The sequence below is a fragment of the Hippoglossus hippoglossus genome, chromosome 17 (assembly GCF_009819705.1).
Source record: "Hippoglossus hippoglossus isolate fHipHip1 chromosome 17, fHipHip1.pri, whole genome shotgun sequence".
Classification (NCBI taxonomy): Eukaryota; Metazoa; Chordata; class Actinopteri; order Pleuronectiformes; family Pleuronectidae; genus Hippoglossus; species Hippoglossus hippoglossus.
The window spans coordinates 23,656,406-23,675,641 of NC_047167.1; the positions used below are offsets into that span (position 1 = coordinate 23,656,406).

At 44.0% G+C, this 19,236-nt stretch overlaps 2 protein-coding genes across 6 annotated transcripts in view; both read right to left on the reverse strand.

Moving 5' to 3' along the window:
- Window positions 1–4,456, reverse strand: part of LOC117778545 (HERV-H LTR-associating protein 1) — a 17,769-nt gene extending 13,313 nt beyond the window's left edge. For all 4 annotated transcript variants that reach the window (XM_034614243.1, XM_034614240.1, XM_034614241.1 and 1 more), the window contains exons 1-7: window positions 4,193–4,456; window positions 3,554–3,607; window positions 3,046–3,126; window positions 2,045–2,128; window positions 1,180–1,263; window positions 1,022–1,105; window positions 890–946 (exon numbers count right to left, since the gene is read on the reverse strand). In XM_034614243.1, the coding sequence (XP_034470134.1) occupies window positions 890–946; window positions 1,022–1,105; window positions 1,180–1,263; window positions 2,045–2,128; window positions 3,046–3,126; window positions 3,554–3,607; window positions 4,193–4,283 (535 nt within the window). In that variant the 5' untranslated portion in view covers window positions 4,284–4,456. The remainder of the gene's footprint in view (window positions 1–889; window positions 947–1,021; window positions 1,106–1,179; window positions 1,264–2,044; window positions 2,129–3,045; window positions 3,127–3,553; window positions 3,608–4,192) is intronic.
- Window positions 4,457–11,167: 6,711 nt separating this feature from the next.
- The window catches only part of kcnq3 (potassium voltage-gated channel, KQT-like subfamily, member 3), a 49,913-nt gene continuing 41,844 nt past the window's right edge, over window positions 11,168–19,236 (reverse strand). For both annotated transcript variants that reach the window (XM_034614197.1, XM_034614196.1), the window contains exons 7-16: window positions 18,778–18,888; window positions 18,512–18,607; window positions 18,077–18,171; window positions 17,519–17,545; window positions 15,549–15,748; window positions 15,312–15,417; window positions 13,775–13,906; window positions 13,589–13,684; window positions 13,421–13,508; window positions 11,168–13,083 (exon numbers count right to left, since the gene is read on the reverse strand). In XM_034614197.1, the coding sequence (XP_034470088.1) occupies window positions 12,415–13,083; window positions 13,421–13,508; window positions 13,589–13,684; window positions 13,775–13,906; window positions 15,312–15,417; window positions 15,549–15,748; window positions 17,519–17,545; window positions 18,077–18,171; window positions 18,512–18,607; window positions 18,778–18,888 (1,620 nt within the window). In that variant the 3' untranslated portion in view covers window positions 11,168–12,414. The remainder of the gene's footprint in view (window positions 13,084–13,420; window positions 13,509–13,588; window positions 13,685–13,774; window positions 13,907–15,311; window positions 15,418–15,548; window positions 15,749–17,518; window positions 17,546–18,076; window positions 18,172–18,511; window positions 18,608–18,777; window positions 18,889–19,236) is intronic.

Sequence of the window (19,236 nt, forward strand, 5' to 3'; positions counted from 1 at the left end):
GATGAAGATGATGATGATGAAGAAGATGAAGATGATGAAGAAGATGATGAAGATGAAGATGATGAAGAAGAAGATGAAGATGATGAAGAAGATGATGAAGAAGATGAAGATGATGAAGAAGATGATGAAGAAGATGATGATGATGATGATGATGATGATGAAGAAGATGAAGAAGATGATGATGATGATGATGAAGATGGTGAAGATGATGATACTTCCCTCCACTCACCCGTCCTTCCTGCCATCACACAGATGATGATGATGAAGAAGATGATGATGATGATGAAGATGATGAAGAAGATGATGATGAAGATGAAGATGAAGATGATGAAGATGATGAAGATGATGGTACTTCCCTCCACTCACCCGTCCTTCCTGCCATCACACAGATGATGATGATGATGAAGATGATGAAGATGATGAAGATGATGGTACTTCCCTCCACTCACCCGTCCTTCCTGCCATCACACAGATGATGATGAAGAAGATGAAGATGAAGATGATGAAGATGATGAAGATGATGAAGATGAAGATGAAGATGAAGATGATGAAGATGATGAAGATGATGGTACTTCCCTCCACTCACCCGTCCTTCCTGCCATCACACAGATGATGATGATGAAGAAGATGATGATGATGATGAAGATGATGAAGAAGATGATGATGAAGATGAAGATGAAGATGATGAAGATGATGAAGATGATGGTACTTCCCTCCACTCACCCGTCCTTCCTGCCATCACACAGATGATGATGATGATGAAGATGATGAAGATGATGAAGATGATGGTACTTCCCTCCACTCACCCGTCCTTCCTGCCATCACACAGATGATGATGATGATGAAGATGATGAAGATGATGAAGATGATGGTACTTCCCTCCACTCACCTGTCCTTCCTGCCATCACACAGATGTAGATGCAGCCCGAGTTGTTCCTGTGACTCACTGACACACAGAAGGAAACATCGTGAGAAGAAGCTTTTTTAAAAAACACTCAAACACACGTTTCTGTGAACTCACCCGACAAAATGGAGGCAGATTTGAAAAGCTCGTGCAGGTGAGTCGTCGAGTTTCCGATCACATCCAACAGCACGGCAGTGAAATCTGGAGAAAACGACGGTTCAATTAAAACCAGAAGAAGAATCTGAACCAGAGCGAACGTTTGGGACGTTGCTCACCAGTTAAGTCGTTGGTGTCGTTGGTGACACAGTAACAGAACCTTCTCCTCAACACGTCGCTCTCCAGACGTCTGATGCTGGAAACTCAAGAAGCAACGAGAGTTCAGAGAAGTTAAACCTGAGGATTAAAGTTCTGAAACACAAAGTTCTGTCCTGGTGTGAATACACATTCAACTTATTTAGACAAGAGACACACGCGTGTATTTCCATCTAAATACCCAACCAATGTGGTTTTACACATACCTATATTTCAGCCAATATACATATATATATATTTATATATACAAAAAACCGAATCCTTAAATTCTGTTATCAAACCCTTATGTCAAACAAATGTAACTGAGGTTTGATCAATAAAAAGAAAACACAAATATTCATTTAAAGTTTAACATAATGTAAACCTTTCCTACATTGTTAAATCTGTAAAATAAAAGTTTTCATATCAGCAAACATAAAAGATGATATTGATTTATACCTGATTCATAATCTGTTTGATTTCCTTTAATTTATCACCCATGTGTTTACTCTGCGTATTTAATATGTTTGATTTGAACCATTCTCCTAATAACTTAATTTCAATCTTATCATTTTAAACCCTGATTTAAAACCTGCTCTCTCCGGTGGTAACGTGCACGTGAGTGCATGTTAATCCTGTGGATTTTAAAAACCAACACATTAATGATCTTTTTAATAAAGTGCCAACAATGTTCAATAACATGGGATTACATGCAGTTACACGCTCACACCGTTAGATGGCACTGCTGACAAAGTAATGTTTGCTACAGATTTATCCCAGATACTGAACACATTGAGACCCACAGTGAAATGTCTGACAGTCTGAGCTGTGGTGTCAGTGCTTATTTACTGTTGTACAGCAGCAGGGTGAGCTTGTGCAGAGCCAGTGAGCTGTAGGACGTCACGCTGAGCAGGGAGAAGAGCTGACGGGAGCCTGAGACACAGAGAAGCACTCAGATCGTCACTGACTGTAAATCACTGGTTGGTTTGGTTTGATTTCACATTTCAACGTCCAGGAAAATGTCACTGAGCAGAAGTGTTCAGTTAAATCTGAGTTAAAACGTCACATTAGCGTGATGATAACTGAAAGATAAATGTCCCTCGGTGGATCTCACACGTTCACCGATGAAACCACCTTTAGATTCACTAGAATAAAAACCTGGATTTTCATTTTGATCCAAACCAGATCACACACACTCTAAATATCATCCCATAAACATGTCGGACTGTTTCATCAAGATTTATGAATTATTCATTTTTAAAACGTTTAAAAATGTGGAATAAAAGCTGCTGGATTTGTCCCCTGATTCTGATCTGACGCACAGTTGAGTGACTTCTTCTCTGAGCCACATGCTTCCACCAAGGTTCATGGAAATCGGTTGAATAACAAAGAAACGCAGATGTCCGAGGTGATTAGAAGCAGCATCAACGGAAATGATCAGGTCACATTCCTGGACTTGAGTCTGAGCCTCGAGGCTGAGGTCCAGGTTGGAGATAAACCTGCTTCTGACCCCCCCCACATCATGGCTGCCTCGTTATCCTACGTCTGTTTGGTCTCGTGAATCACAAAAAACTAAACCAACCTGATTCTGATATTGTTGAGTTTATCTTATTTGACAGAACATGAATTGTTGAATCTTTTTGTTTCTCTCATTTATGCAAAAGAAAAATCCTGCAGATGTTTAGTCGACAGGACGATTCCACACAAACACTTCATCTCTCTACTTCCATCAGACGGCGACGGACATCAGTGAACCTGCAGTTTGACTCCGCGGAGGATTCATCATGTGGAACATGAACGATTTACAGCTCAGAATTGATCTGCACATGAATGATATTATGACAACGTACCCGATTGGCTTGAATTTATTAGAGTATTGACGAGGGGGGTGAGGTCGATGGCAGCGGGGTCGATGTGCTCTGCTGGGATTTCTGGGAAATAAAAGCAGACAGAAAAGTCAATGGGAGCGTATTTGATCTCTTTTATGGAATTAGCAGCATCAGCAAAAATGTGGCTCAATAATTGCAGGATGTTCTAAAATCACAGGAAAGTGTGAGAGACCTGGAGCCACTGGTCCCTGGGGAGCAGCCACCTCCAGTCACTGTGAAGCTTAGTCTCATATATTAAGACCATGTGGACTTTTATTAATATATTCTGGAAGTTTCTCTAAACGCAGCAACACAGAAACTGATCTTCAGGTTTTTCTTCACGCGTTTCTTTGTATACAGACAGAATCATGTAAATAAAGATGGACGACACGTCTCCTCACATGAAGCTAAAACATCTGGGATTCGAACCCAGTGGAGTCTGTGAGCGGAGCTGAGCTGAAACCTAAAAACTAAGCAGTGATAAATGTACCTGTGGAGTCCAGGACGTGCCGTCTGTGTCTGACGTCCTGTCCGTGTCTGAAAGCTGCAGAGACGAAAACCATTTCACAGGTGATTCATTTATTACTTTGACTGTTTTGAAGTGTTTGTGTCCAGGACTGTGCAGAGCAAGTAGAAGTGACTGGGACCATCCTCCTGCTGAAGTGAAGCAACATTCAAATACAATCAACTTGCCTGCAGCTTCATTTGTTCAGAATGTGATCGGAGCTTTGTTCCTGATTCCTGCCGTGTTGGGAGGTTTCTTATTGTAGGGAAATATATAACTCTCATTGCAGTAGAACAAGTAAAACTCCACTTTCAGGACATTTCATTCGTCACATCGACACATTTCTCGCTCCTGATTTAAGAAGACGAAGAGAGGGGCCCCGACAGCAGGAGGCTGTCACCTTCAGAACCAGGAGCCAAACGTGACCAGTGACGTCTGAGAACCACAACACGAACTGGGAACCAGCAGCTGATTAGAGACGCTGCTGGTGTGGAGGGAGCTCACCTCTTGCTGACATTCAAAGAACCACCTCCTCCACTTTTTAAACAGCTTCTATAACCATATGACCCAACAGGTGTTTTATGAAGCTGAGACAGATGTGAATGAAGAAGAGTTCAGACCGACCTGGGATGAAGAAGACGAGGAGTAACATAGTAGGAACCCAGATGATTAAACAGCAGCGTGGAGACGGTGTGATTCTCTGTGAACCTGCCATGGTCCAGCTGAAGCTCTGCCGTCACCAGAAAAACACAGAAGACTTTCCTCTTGTTTCGGTGTCTCGTCCTCAGCCGGCGTCGGTGCTTGAGTCCGGAACTCGTTTGCAGACGTCTCAGGTTCGAGCCTCTTGTCAAGCGGGCGTGTGGAGTTTTACCAACGTGCTCTGGTTCCTGCACGATGTCGTCATCAGGATGGATCTCCAGCGCCGTCGTCGGGGGAGGCTGCAGAGCACAAAGCTCCACATTCACCACCGGCTCTAAATCTCTCACATCCCTCGTCAGAGACAGACTCCACTTCTGTGGGCGGCAGTTTGACCAACAACCGCACGGAGACACTGAGTATCCACAAATACACTCTACTAAACTGTTAGGTGCAGCAGAAGCAGAATTATCTTTATTATATTTAAAGAGGAAAACATCTTATGAAAAACATTTCACGTGAAACAAAGGCCAATCATGAAGTGTGACCACAGCAAATCTTTTAATATCAGTTACAGAAAATATCAATTGATATGAACTTAGATAGAAACGTTAAAAAGTTACAGTGCAGAGTAAGAAATGAGTAATCCTGTGATTTCTATGCATTGACACACTCTCTAGTTTGACCTGCTCCTGTGAACTTCACAGCATCAAACCCAAAATACACAAAATCATGTTTTTATTAACGTGGACGAGCGACACAGGTTTTTCATTTGTCTTGGGGAAGAATCGACCTGGTTACAGAGTCTTTCCTGTTGAGAAGGTTTTGCGGTGCAGGTAAATGAGAAGCTTCTGGAGCGACACACGAGCCGTGGGGAAGATCCGTGAACAATGTGAGGGGGGGGGTCACATTCAGGCAGAGGAGGAACCTGCTGATGGCCTGGGAACAGCTGCCCGCTGGGAGTCGACGCCCATTCAGCTCATGATTATTACCAGTAGGAAATTGAGCAGAGTTATGGAATAACTGGTACATACGATATGTGGCTGTGTTCTCTCTGTGGGCCGTGATTCTAACTCTCAGTACGAGCTGATGCTCTTGATTGACAAGATATAATAAATGTGTATGTTTTACAAATTCATGCTCTGGAAACACAAGCGGGTTAATGGGATATAAATGAGATTCAAAGAATGAAGGGAAACACTGAAAGGTGAGTTGAGGAACTTCTGCATCTCCAGTGTGAATCAAACTCTGACGTTCAGAACCTGAAAGCTTCTGCTTCATCTGCACCTGAAAGAGACGTCAAACGACTGCAAACACAAAGACACACTGAGCGATTACAGACACACACAATAACAACACATGCAAAATCACAACCAAGAGACGCAGAACAACAAATAACAGATTCTACAAACTGCCCACCAGGCACCAGGCAGCCTGGATGTCCTGTTTATATGTAGGACACCCGAACTCTTCACATGACCTCATCTCCCTCATATACCTTATTAACGTATATGAGCAGTGTATGTTATTTATTTGCACGAATGTATTTAATTTATTCACAACCAGGCTTTATGAAAACTTTTATGATATTTCTCAAGCTTTTCTAATGCAGGTTGTATCAAACTGTAAATGAGCAATTACAATGCTTACTTTGCAAAAGGCAAAAGATCCCCACACTAAACCCATGACGTCGAGACGGCTTTATGGTTATTATATGGTTATTATATGGTTATTATATTGTTAATATATATAACTGACATGAAGCAGAAGCTAACGTCCATTTAGCTTAAAGCCTTTTGAAAATCTCTGAGGATAAAGTTGAAATGGTGTCACCTCTATTCACCTTCATACAAAGTCCACTCACGCAATTTTCAATTCAATACTTTATTAATAACTGGTGCAATTGAAAAGACAAAAAAATAAAAAAATCAAGTAAGAATACATTTGCATATTATATCATTGAAAGAAAGATGTGATCTAATACAGAACAGAAATGAGAAATGAGAGAAATGATGCACAGCTCTGAAGGCCACTAGTGTAAAGTTAACTTCCCTTAAAACCCAACTGAAGAAGCACAGAGCTGAAGCCGAGCTGCTGTTGGTTCCGCTCACACGAAGCTGTGAGTAATATCCGTCTGTGTTCAGCAGCTTCTCTGTTTCATCCACCAACAAGGCTTCCGAAGCAGAAAGGCTGCATTCACACACAAACAGCGAACAGGGGTTTAAACAGCCTATCTAAATCTGTATTATTTATTCTTTCAAGATTGAAACTAGAAACATTTTGTTATTTAATGTCAGGCAGTTTGTTTTTAACACAGTTGGCAGTTTTTTTGGCACTATTACTATTTGTAATTGTAATGTAATTGATGCTGTTCATCGAGGCAGGACATGAAATAAGTTTTTATCCATTAATGTCTTTGTTTATTGGATATTTTCAGGGGTTTTAATGAAATGAATGAGTTGAATATTATATATTAACATGTTTGCTTTGCACATCTAACGGAGCAGGAGCTAGCAGGAGCTAGCAGGAGCTAGCAGGAGCTCTAGCTTTCGAACACGTAGGGATGCTGAGGTGCTGTAGCATTTTAGATTTTATTTAATTTCTGAATATTCAGTGTATTTTTCGTCCATCTGATGCACAAATGTGACGAAGACAACGTTGGACGTGAACTGAAAAGATTCCCGTTGTGGTAATAACAGGTTCGATTTGTCTTAAAAACGAATCTGAACCTAAAACCTCGTTAAAACCAATTACCATTTGTATTTGTTCTCCACTGGACCTCTATCATGACACTTGAGCTCTGTTTGCTGTAAGATTTGAATTAAACTTATGTTTATTGACGACATGTTGGTGAAGAACTATTTAATGTCGGATAAATCTCTTCATTCGTCATCTTACCCAGAGTCAAATAAGAATTTAAATATTGCTGAAAAACCTAAATTCACCGTGCGACTGCCTCTTCTCTTCATCTGCTCGTGTTTTTGTGAAGTTGAGCTGGACGTGCACACGATACACGTTTTAATTCTAATTGTAAATGCTAACCCAGCACAGGGACGAACCCAGGCTGTGTTTAGCCGTTAGCGTCGCTCACAGACTGAAGAGTTGGGATCCGTGTAAACGCAGCCGCCCTCCAGGATATTACCAACAGCCGTGTTTTTCAACAGCCACAGCGAGAAAAAGCATTTAGTAAAAAAGAAATGACATTGAAAAGAAATGTACTGCAGAAGGCAAAGGCACAAATAATTTATAGCAATCAAAATGTCTGTGAAGTGACAGGTTATGTAGAATGTGTGGATCAGTGCATTGCTCGGTTTGCAGTTACAGTGAATGCGACCTCGACAGAATAATCACAGCAAGCACTATTGCCCTCTTGAATACACAGATGCCATAAAGTGCTCCTTTGCATTCACAACCGATGCACGGACCGACAACAACAACACACACACACACACACACACACACACACACACAGATGAAGAAAGTAAAAGACACACACATGTAAGTCTCCACATATGTTAAGTACACGTGTAAGAGGGCAACAGTGGGTTGAAAATGTGTGTTTCCAGATTATGGCTTTGAAAGACAGGGGCAGGATTTAGATTTAAGTCACCTACAAAGTTTTTCGATTCATAAAAAAACAGTTCTGATACCGTGCGTCGAAGTGAAATACGTGTGTTTGGCTTTTTGTGAGTTATATTCCTGCAGGCGTCCAGCAAACTGCTGCATGGCCGAGCTTCTCCACAGTTGTTTGTACATTCAGAAGAGAAAAGCCTTCAGGACGGCCGGAGGATAAAAAGTGTGCAGACAGTGAAGTTTATTCAGTTCCAGAGGTTGAAGGTACGAGCCCAGAAACTGAGCTAACCCACAAGATGAAACTCAACACAATTCATACTTCAGTGTTTGAATGACTTGCGTGTAGATTTGGGAAAAATATCGTTACATTAAAGGATCCGAACAGGATTAGCACCAGAACCTTGACAAGACACGCGACCGGGCAAATCAAGAGTGAAGGTTTAAAGGTTTGAAACGACCACCAGGGACAACACTGCCAATTCTAACAGTAAAATAATAGAATTCCACCGCACCTCTTAAAACAGCTTAATGCCGACTGTCCAATTAACAGTTAAAGGGTAATTTTACAATAAACGAGACTTAAGTGTGCAGCTGAAACATGGGTCAGTCACGTTTGTTGAGTTTTCTCTGTCATATATGATTTTATGTATCATTGATTTCTCATTCTATTTGTCAGAGGCCTGATGCGAGGACGTCGACGGCGAAAATATGTAAAAACACAACATTGAGTAACATGTGGTCACAAAGAGCGAAACAACACAGAATCATGTCTGAGAAGAACACACACACGATCCAAGTGGACAGGAAACGTAACTGGAAACGTGTTTTCACTGTAAAAAGTAATGCTAGCTCTCCGGGTGACGCATCGAGGGGGGGGGGGGGGGGGGGGGGGCTCACGTGTAACAACACAATCGTCTCAAGAGCCTTTTTAAAAACACAAGACAATTGTAGTTGTTTCATAAAATAACAAGAGGCAGATTAATGCACTTTCATCAGGACTAAATTTAAACGATGAAACATGTTGATTCAGTTTGGAAAGAGGCAAAAATAATTACTTTTATTAGTTTTAAGAAAATAACAGTTGACAGTTTCTGGCTGATTTGAAAAAGCTTTGTTAAGTGGAGACAGTGTGCTGTATCTAAAACTTTAAACTGTTTTAAATTCCTGAGAAGGTTTGATTCAGGTTCGTTGGAGTAATAAGTCACAATCTGAAAAATGTTTTCATTCCAGGATTCAGATCAACTGTGTTTGCTAGCATCACTTTTTTTTCCAGTGTGTCTTTGTGTCTTTGGAAGACAATTTTTTTTCTCTTCAGCAATTTACAAAATATTAAAATGTTTGATTTAACAGTAGTGAGCCATGTGACCATAAACATACCAATGTGGTTTCATGAGTCCAGTGATATCCTTCAGTTGATAAATGTCCGTAAAGAAATGAAGGAAGCAACATTTCCAAAGGAAGCGATGAACCCTCACGAGAGTTTCTGTAAATGTCACTGAATGTTACGAGGCAGCAAAAAACCACTGGTGTTGAAGAATTAAACCAAACGAGACTGAGCGACTCCAGCGTGAACAGGAAGGAAAACTGATTCAAAACAAAACTGACCATCAAAAGAAAGGAGAAGTGACACGTTACCTTTCTGTGCAGCTGGAATCGTGTCCGAACTCGGTGGACGAGCCGAAAGCGTCACAAAGCTACGAATCAGTATTTTACAAAAGCAAGACGGAGCTGGGAGCTAGTTTCAGCAGAGGACAAATGACGACAGAAGGAAACCGATCGACGGTCATCGATCCGCTTCGTGTGCTCGGGATGAGATGATGGAAACACTAAATACAGAATGACGACGCTGTTGATGATGTTTCCTGCTTCAGAGGCACAATGAATGAATGTCTACATGTCTCCATGATCTCTGTGTCTCTATGTGGTGACCAGTGGTGTTTGAATTGAACGGTTTCAGTCAATACTGTAAGTAATGATAGTAACTGGAATACAAGTAGTTAAGTAGATAATAACAATATAAGTAAGTAAATAAGTGTTTGGTTCACCTTGAGAATTTTACTAATTACTGCTTCCACACCGGGTTTCATTAGGATGATGTAGCGCTTGTTTTGACCTGCTCCGAGCGCCAGGCGGGTGGAGTTTGCCCCCCCCCGAGGGCGACGCAGGAAGGTTTGTTGCATTTTTAAGAACAGATGATGTGAACGTGATGTAAACAAACATACCTCATATCTCTGATCATGTCTACATTTAGGAGTCGACAGATTTTCGATGAGCTCAAGACGTATAGATTTCAACAGAAAACCCAGAAAACAGTTGTAATCTTTGTGCGTCTGATTCCAGCGTCCTGACGTCGACGAGTTCTTTCTGTAGAAATAATGTCTCAAAGTGTTTTCATGATGCTTTAGACCGCAGAGTTTGTGAAGGACATAAAACGTCATCAGGCCAAAGATGAAAATCGATGCTGCTGACTTTCACTTTGGAGAAGTTGAAATCTTCGTCGTGGCGACGTTTGATATCATGTGACCTTTGTCTCTCGCAAGCTTTTTTCCCTTCTGGCAGTTGTATCTTCATAAAAATCATAAAAGTGGTGTTAACTTGTGAAGATGATGTTGCCGAAATAAAAGTATCATCTGCAATGATCCAAAAGCTAATGGAAAAATCCATGGAGTTGACCGGGTGATGCTAACTTGCGTGTTAGCCTTCAAACTAACGTTGTTGTCGCAGCGCTCGAACGTCACATTTGCTGCGAATCACGAACAAAGCGACGTGGTGGAAGTTCATTTGAAACAATAAGAGCACAGTGGGAGCTGAAGCCCGGTGTGGAGGCTCCTCTGTAAACGTCAGCTGACTCTGAAGGTGCTTGAACATGCTATAACTGTGTAATAATTCAAGTGTGTAGATATAGTTGGTTTTCAGAGGTTACATTCAGTATCAGTGTCGTCCTAAATCTAAAGTAGTAAATGCAGTTAAGGTCTATACGTGATCTTCTGTGAAGCTCCGGCTTTTTAACAAACGTTTCAATCCTCCGCAGCCAATCACCTACGAGTATCTTTACATGTCACTTTACAATACAGGGCTGATTTCACTGTCACTTTCATGACTGGAGAGTTTAGTGCAGCAGTGAGCGACAAAATATTTAGACCAAAAGAGCACATTATGTTCCATCGTTTTACTTTTTAAAGATGTGCTGCTCTTTTTGTAATCTCGACATTAATAATATGAATTCATAATAATAGCATTGTGGAGCTGGCAGTATTTATATCACCCGGGACTCCTGGGATCTTATTCTCTGCACTTCGTTCAATCGGTATTCGCCAATATCTACGAGTGAAAGATTTGAGAGGCTCGCCGACACGACACGTTGCCTCCTGTGACTCGTCTTCTGTTAATTATGTAAATTAATCTACAGCCAATCAGAGCACAGGACAGGGTGAGCAGACATACTAGTCGGGGGCTTCTATTGGGGAAAGATGGTGTGTGAACCCCGGTCACCGGTCAGTTGTCTGGAATAAACTCACAACGACTGCAAATCAACAAGACAACAAGACAACAAGTGAAGTCTGTCGGAGCCGGTTCCACTTCCACTCATCCTTTTACCTAAGAAGCATAAACGTTGGGAATTTCAGCTGCTATTTCTCATCGATCACATAAATCTGATTCCATTCAAGTCGGGATGAACTGAACTCAGCCGTCAAGACGCTCAGGAATCTTTGTAAACTAAAGACCTACAGGTGGTTTATATCCCTGAATTCATTTGCCAACAAAGCAGCAGAGATTTAATGTTTTAAATTCTGGCGAATAAATGTTTTTTTGTCCTTTTCAAGTGGAAAGTTTGGATGCATGAAGTGGTGAAAAACAAGTGAAGAGCACGGTGGTGAGAAAACAAAGTGACAGAAGAGAAGAGGTGGTGAAACACGTCTGCCAGCAACTAACCACACACACACACACACACACACACACACACACACACACACACACACACACACACACACACACACACACACACACACACACAAAACAACGTACAAAACAAAGAGGCAGGAGACTTTTGGTTCCAGTATCACGCTCCAACCATAACCCCCCCCCCCTCCAATGGTGCATTATCATGCAAACCATGCAAAAAACAATGAAAATGTTGTCATATAAAAAAACAAGTGTTACAAAATGGCATAGCAAGTATATGTATCCATTCGATCTCCTTCCCGTTTCCTGATGTCCTGAACTTTGCAGTGTCTACACTAAAAATTGCATGCGTTACATGCAGTGCGGTTGGCTTTGCAGCGATAAAGCTTTCGGGTGTATATAGTATGTATATTAATGTCCTTTTTATTTTAGCTAAATTCTTGCGAGGAGTACGCTGTACAGAGTTGAACTTTACAAACGGTCAGGTTTCCCTTTTTCTCTGGGCAGTCTCGATGCCATGGCTCTGCCGGTGCTGGGGGTCGGTGGATGAGATCGTCTGTGGCCTCTGAAGGTCGATGACCTGACCCTTGACCTCGCAGCAGCAGCGGATTAACCCACCTGCACTCCATGTTTGGTCCAGAGATTTGACCCAAACTGATTTGGGTTTAGAGGCATGGGTTGGATTCAAGGTCTTAACTCAGAGTCGTGGATTTCTGTGAAGTCACACAAATCCCTCAGGGTGGCGTGTTCCACACAGCGTCACCAAATCCCTCCCCCGTGGAGGAGAGGGGCAGGGGCCCCCCACTGGGAGTGAAGGGGTCCGTTTCAGAGTCAGTTTCCCCCTCCGCCAGGTAGCTCGGCCTGGGTCTCGTCCTCCCCCCCGTGGACAGATCCTCTCCTTCCTCCCCCTCTCGCTCCCCAGAGATGCTGAACCCGCTGGGCGAGCGCTCCAGCTCCTCGTGGTTCACCGACAGCATCGAGAGAGGGGAGTCCGCCCCCCGCCCCCCTGTGGTCCTGCCCAGCCCCACTGACAAGTCCTGCAGGGAGCTGATGGGCAACACCGTGGGACGCTCAGCGTAGGTGGGGATGGCAGCTGGGGGGTTGCGCTGGTAGAGGTGTGACGTCGGGGGTTGATGATCTGGAGGTACACAGACTCCTCCTGCTGACCCCCTCCCCTCACCGCCTCCTCTTCCACCCCTGCCACAATATGGATTCACCTTGTACGACATGTGTGGAAACGCCTGCGCGTAGTTGAAGAAAACCCGTCTGATCGCACCGTTCCCTGACGGATCGCAGGTCTCCAGGGTCATGTGGGCGGCGCCGGCAGAGTCCACCTGCAGGTGCTCAGTGTGCTGGATGTGCATGTCCACCAGGAAGTCCAACTTCTTCTCCATGTCCTCCACCTGAGACAGAGAGGAAATACTGTAGTACCAGAACTGACCTGTTGGTTGAAAAGTAAAACGAATACCACACCGTCCACCATTTTGGACTCTGTACCATCAACGATCCGACGAGTCAAGTTGGAAATAGATCAGCAGCATCATATTAAAGCTGAACTTCCAAACACCTGGGAGGTCCTTCCCATAATTCTGCCCCATCGGCATCCAGGTCTTAAAAATGTATTATTTTATATATACTATATTTATACATGTCTACCTTTCTGTTTCACACCTGTAAAGCTGGAAAACAACATTATGTTTGTCACTAAGTCAATAGATGCTTTTCATTTCCAATCCTCACCTGTCGTTCCACTCGGACAAATCTACCCATCATGCTTTGGTCGTCGGCATCCGGCATGGAGGCAGCTTTGGTTATGAAGGACTCGTGCCTGGAACACAGGAACACTGAGTAGATGTGGACTGCACAGACTTTTGTTTAAGGCAAACAAACAGAACAGTGGGACAGTACCTGGGTGACTGATTCGGCGGATAGGCAAAGGGCGTTTTCTGAGTTTTCTTGTGTTTTGGGGTGAGGGGGGGTCCAGGGGCCAGAATCATGTCGATCCTTGAAGGAAGAGAAACAGGATGAGCCCGAGGAAGAGGGGACATTTACCTCACTCAAACAATATCAGACATCTGTGATGTAGCTGCCGACCTGGTCTGGAGGTATTTAATTCTGCAGAGCATGTCCAGGTGCCCGGCAGAATACTGCTCGATCACGTCTTTGACATCATAAGGCCTCAGAGTTTCCTTAAACCGCTTCTTGTTCAAGAGGAATTGCATGATCCTGTGAGACAAAGAGTTCAAATTCACCACTTAGGATATTAACATGACAAAATGTAATATACTGGCGATCTTGTATTCTTTTCTAACGTATCAAGATTTGAGCAATGCATGCTGGAACAAACAAAAAGACGTCAAAGTTTATTCGTAAGCTGTTTGTGGTGGGAGCCGTCCAGACGTCCTTCTCTGTGGCCACGTCCATCAGCTGGAAGATCCCAAGATGTCCGCAGGCCAAATGGGTTTATGAAATCCCTCGAGCACTTCCTCGGTCTGCCATGATCTTCACTGGACATTTGGACAACCTGCACTAGCTCCGTCCAAGCTAGTGTTAAACTTTCCACCTCTGCGAGTTCGTAAAATGTTCACATGACATAAACATTATCTTCAGAGGGTAAATACAAGGTGCAGATGTTCCTGTACCCGCCAATTTGTTCTTTCCGTGAGGCCACCACATTACCAGGGAGCCAACTGCACATGCACTCCTCCAAGTGGACTTCAAGGAATATGAACAACTATCTGTCTGAGGTGTCCACAGTCGTCGACGTGTGCTTCCACTAGCAAGTACAATTAAGGCTGCTTGTGTCTGTGATCTGATTCTTTGGGTCTTTACCCAAATGTCAGCTGGGATTGGTTCCAGCTCCCCCTGTGGATAAGCGGTATAGATGATGGATGGATGGATGGACCGAACATTTCGAAACCACTGATGTTGATCTCACTCTCGCTCAGAAACTAGATCCTGAGCTCCGGAGTTAGCAGAGCATGTGTTTCAGGTATCCAGGCCTCGGAGTCAAGGATCGTGATAATACTCACCGATCTTCACCAGCACCTGGTTTCACTGTTGTCCATCTAATAGATGTTTGTCAAACAGCAGTTAGTGAAGGAAAGCTGGGGTTCACTGCCCTGCTCTGAAATACTTGGACTTGGACGTGTCCATGTTTGGATCTGATCAAACCAGACATCGTTCAATTCTTTGAAAGTCTCCTGCCGCCCACTGAGCTGCGTCCTTAGTTCCACTGAGCTCCCACTCTGAGATGACTTCCACCCTTCCAGAGTCTGTGGCTGCTGCTGGAGCTTCGGCCTTTTTGAGAGTAAGCAGCACTTTCACAGGGTCAATCACTCGTCTCACAGGCCCTCGTGCATTATGTCAGAGATGTTTCCTGTAGATTTACCAGCACATGGATGAGTTGTTCACTTCCTGCAGCCCACACACTCCTGTAGTGGCTGGTATCAAAACTCTGTGCTGTCTGAGTACCAGCGGTTTTATATTTATCGCCGTCACAGAAAGTGGACATGAAATGTTCGGTCATATATTTTCAAGCTTGTTTGATTATTGGTGTATTGACAGAATATCTAAAAATATGGAGCAGGATCAGGATCATAAATCTTGATGAGCATTTGGAGATCCTGACCTTAGTGCCCTGATGACCAGCTTCAGCGTGGGGATCATCTCCTCCAGGAGGATGTCCGGAGGGAAGCCCCGCTCCTCTAAGGCTGGATCTGCCAGAGCTCCGGAGTCTGAAGGGTCAAAACCAAGAAATCACAGAGGAAGACGAGTTCATTACCAAACCGAAGACAGTTAATAACCATATGATTCCAGCTCACTGCCCGGACAAAGACTAAACCTTTCGATTTCATGTCCTCCGTACCTTCAGAGCTCTGGCGGAGTGTGTAGGCCTTCATGCGAAAGGCGGTGCGGAAGCGTTCCCGGTTACTGAAGCCGGCAGGTTTGGGCTCCTTCGAGGGGCTCTCCTCGATGGAGTCGGTGTGACCTGTGAGCCTCCTGCCCGGCCCCGCTGAGGGTCTGGCATTGGGAAGGCGAACGCGCTCCAGCAAACTCAGCTTCTGGCTGAAACAGGCGAGAAGAGAGAAGACATGAAGTCATGTGACTCGACTGAATGTTCAAATTCAAAGACTGAGATGCAATTTCTTATAAAACAAAGTGAGGTGATGAAAGAATCTCAGCTCAGGGCCCATTTAGCTCCTGTCCTGGAGCTTTCGATCATATGACCATCAGACTGTTTGATCCAGTCCTGGATCCCAGATTTAGAGAACTACTCACAAATCCTATGAATTGAGAAACATGTGAACAAATGCAATATTTAATGTAATATAACCTGAGGGCACATGTACATGTTTCTGGATTATACCTGCACCTTTGCTGGGGTTTGTTTCTTTCTGTGAATAAAAGATCCATTTTTAAACCAAGAAAAAAAAAGATGGAATCATCCTCTTGTCTGACTTTCTTCTCACAGAGGAGATACAGTCATCATCTTCTTCTGCCTCAACGTGACAATGCCCCTCTCCCGGCAGAAGGAGGCCTCAAAGAGCTGCGAGGAGATTGGTCTCCTTTATCATCCAATGGCTGACGATATTTGGCAGCACAAAGGCGAGAGCTCCCTGGGTAAAATAAGACTCCTGTGTGCCTTGGAAGAGGTAGAGAGGCGGGGTAACCGGAGCCGACAAATGCCTGAACGAGGCCTCTGAAACGTGGAGCGTTCTCAGCGACTTTGCTCCCACAGCAGACACACAATATGAGTCTCTATGTTGCTTTGGGGGCAGAATGGTGACGGCAGATTACGGCGCTGAGAGGCTGCAGAATAGGAAGCTTTACAGGAGGAGAGAGTCTCTTTCTGACTGCTCCTCCACAGATAAAGAGCAGAATATTACACCTGATTATCCCGTGGTTTTCTGTAAACCAGGGAACACAACAGGGAAGTGCTTCTTATCTCCCTCAGCTCTGGTTTCCAAAGACACACACACGTTGGTGTACTACACCTGCACAGACCTGTAGCGACGATATAAAGGATGAATCTGTTTATCTCGGGGTTAACAAGTGGATCTGGACACGACCTAAAAACACCTGCTGTTAGAATAGACATTAAATCATGAGTGTTCCTATTTTTCTGGTATGTTTTACACTGTAGAAGAATAAACTAAACAAACTGAACCAACTGTGGTTACACTGTCCTCACTACAAAGGTCACAATGACAACAAAACAACACACACACACACACACACACACACACACACCAAACAGAGTCAAATGGGATATAATTTTCTCTCTGTGTTGTGTTCAATGAGCTCACAGGACCACTGGATAACTGATAAAAAGGTCTAATATCACACACACACACAGACACACACAGACACACACACACACACACTGTGCAGTAGTGATCGTTTTGATGGAGAGACTCGTTAGTTTCCCTCAGCCGCGCGGAGAAGAAAGAAAAACCATCAAACCCAAAGGCCTCATCTCTTCCTCTAATTACTCCGTCCAAACTGTCTTTCATAATTGAAACGTTACTAATGGACTCACTAATAGGTTTCTAAAAAAAAAGTCTCTCCGCCTAACTGACATCAAAGCAGCTGATGCGGAAGCCAACGCTATAAAAGAGCGAGCGTTTTATATCACGATTCTCATATTTACCACGGCCGTTAGCCCACAGATTTATTCCACTAGTGAATTCATATCGGAGGCGGTTGGAGAGCGCACGGTGAAATATTGCAGGAAACGGTGATTAGACTTTCCGGCGTGTGGGACTAATTAAAGGGCCGTCACGGTCCTGCAGCCTGAGCTCTGTGTGATTTAGTGGAGATCAGACAGGGACCTACCTCGCTATGGCCTCCAGGTGATCCTTCCTGTGGACGGAGACAAAGAGCAGAGGGAAGAGAGGACAGGACACGCCAAGTGTCAAACTCCGAGTCAAACTCTTCACCGCTGAGAAGCTCTAAACGCTGCGTGACACAATCCTAACTTTATCTAAATGAAACTTTTGGAACTCGAGTCTCAGTCTACACACATTTTATTTACAGGCACATATGAGGATAGATGGATGAAAGATAGATAGATAGATAGATGGATGGATGGATGGATGGATGGATGGATGGATAGATAGATAGATAGATAGATAGATAGATAGATAGATAGATAGATAGATAGATAGATGGATAGATGGATAGATAGATAGATAGATAGATAGATGGATGGGCGTCTGCGGCTGAGGGGGTAGAACAGTTATCCTCCAACCAGAAGGTCGGCAGCTCAAATCCCATTCCGAAGTGTCCTTTGGCAAGATGCTGAACTCCAAAAAATGGCCTCTCATAGATGCTGAATGCACTTATTGTTATGTAATGTAATGTAATGTAATGTAATGTAATAGACAGATTTACCTGAAACAGGGAAGAGAAATGACTGTTTCGTAAAATCTCCACGTGGCGATGAGGTCGTCCCTGACTGGATTGGTGGAATAATATCTCCAGGCAGACTGGAGGACAGAAACACAACAGAAAATCATATCACCGTTAAAATGATGTATATTAGGAATCAGGTACATCTCAGCTGGAGGACACGCCCACCTGCACCCATTGGACGGCACTAGCTGTCTATCACACTGTGGTATCCACCCCCCCAACACATCCGGTGCTTTATGGTCTGTTTGACTCTAAATGATCGTAACTTACTAAATGAACATCAGCTGTTTGAAGAAGACTTGAAACTAGACGTTATAAAGTGAGTCGCCCCCTGCTGGTTATTAGAGAGAATACAGGCTTCAGTCACTTTCATGTTAGCTTCACATGAGTTGAGGGGTTCGGGTCGCGTCTCACCTGGATGAGCCCGGCGGCCGGATGCCTGCGCTTCTCAAAGTGCTTCTGTCTGTGCTGCTCCTGGACCTTCAGAGCCAGGCCTGACCCCAGAATCCCCTGCAGCGAGACAAGCAGATCGGAACTGAACGTTTTCAGCCTCACGAACAAAGCTCAGATCTTTTCTTGAGCAGAAACCATTTGTCAGCAAATTCATCGACAGTCAAACGGGTTCATTTAGACACCGGCAGCACAGCAGTGACGAGACAGTGACAGGAGAGTGAACCCACTGCAGGCAGAGCGAAGAAGGACACTCCGATCAGGGCGAAGGTGCCGGCCAACAGCCTCCCAGCCCACGTCTTCGGGGTTTTGTCTCCGTATCCGATGGTGGTCAGAGTGATCTGCAGAGGAAACAAACAAAACGCGTCAAGATTCCCGACTTCTTAATGTTTCAGTAACATCCACACAACACAGAGTCTGTGTGGCTCTGCTCTTTGACCCCTGGGACCGTCATCGGCCGTCCAGCATCGTTGCTCAAGGACACTTCAGCAGGGCGGCCATTGCCTTCACCAAGCCTGAACTGAACTTGATCTGGAGGCGGTCTCTTTAGCGAGGTCATTCTGCATCCGGTTCTCCTGATACTGATCCAGCTCCAGTTTGGATCGAACGTTCGACAAATGACTACATGAGAATATCAGTGGATAAAATCACCACAAGATGGCAGCGTTTATATTATCAAGAATATTTTG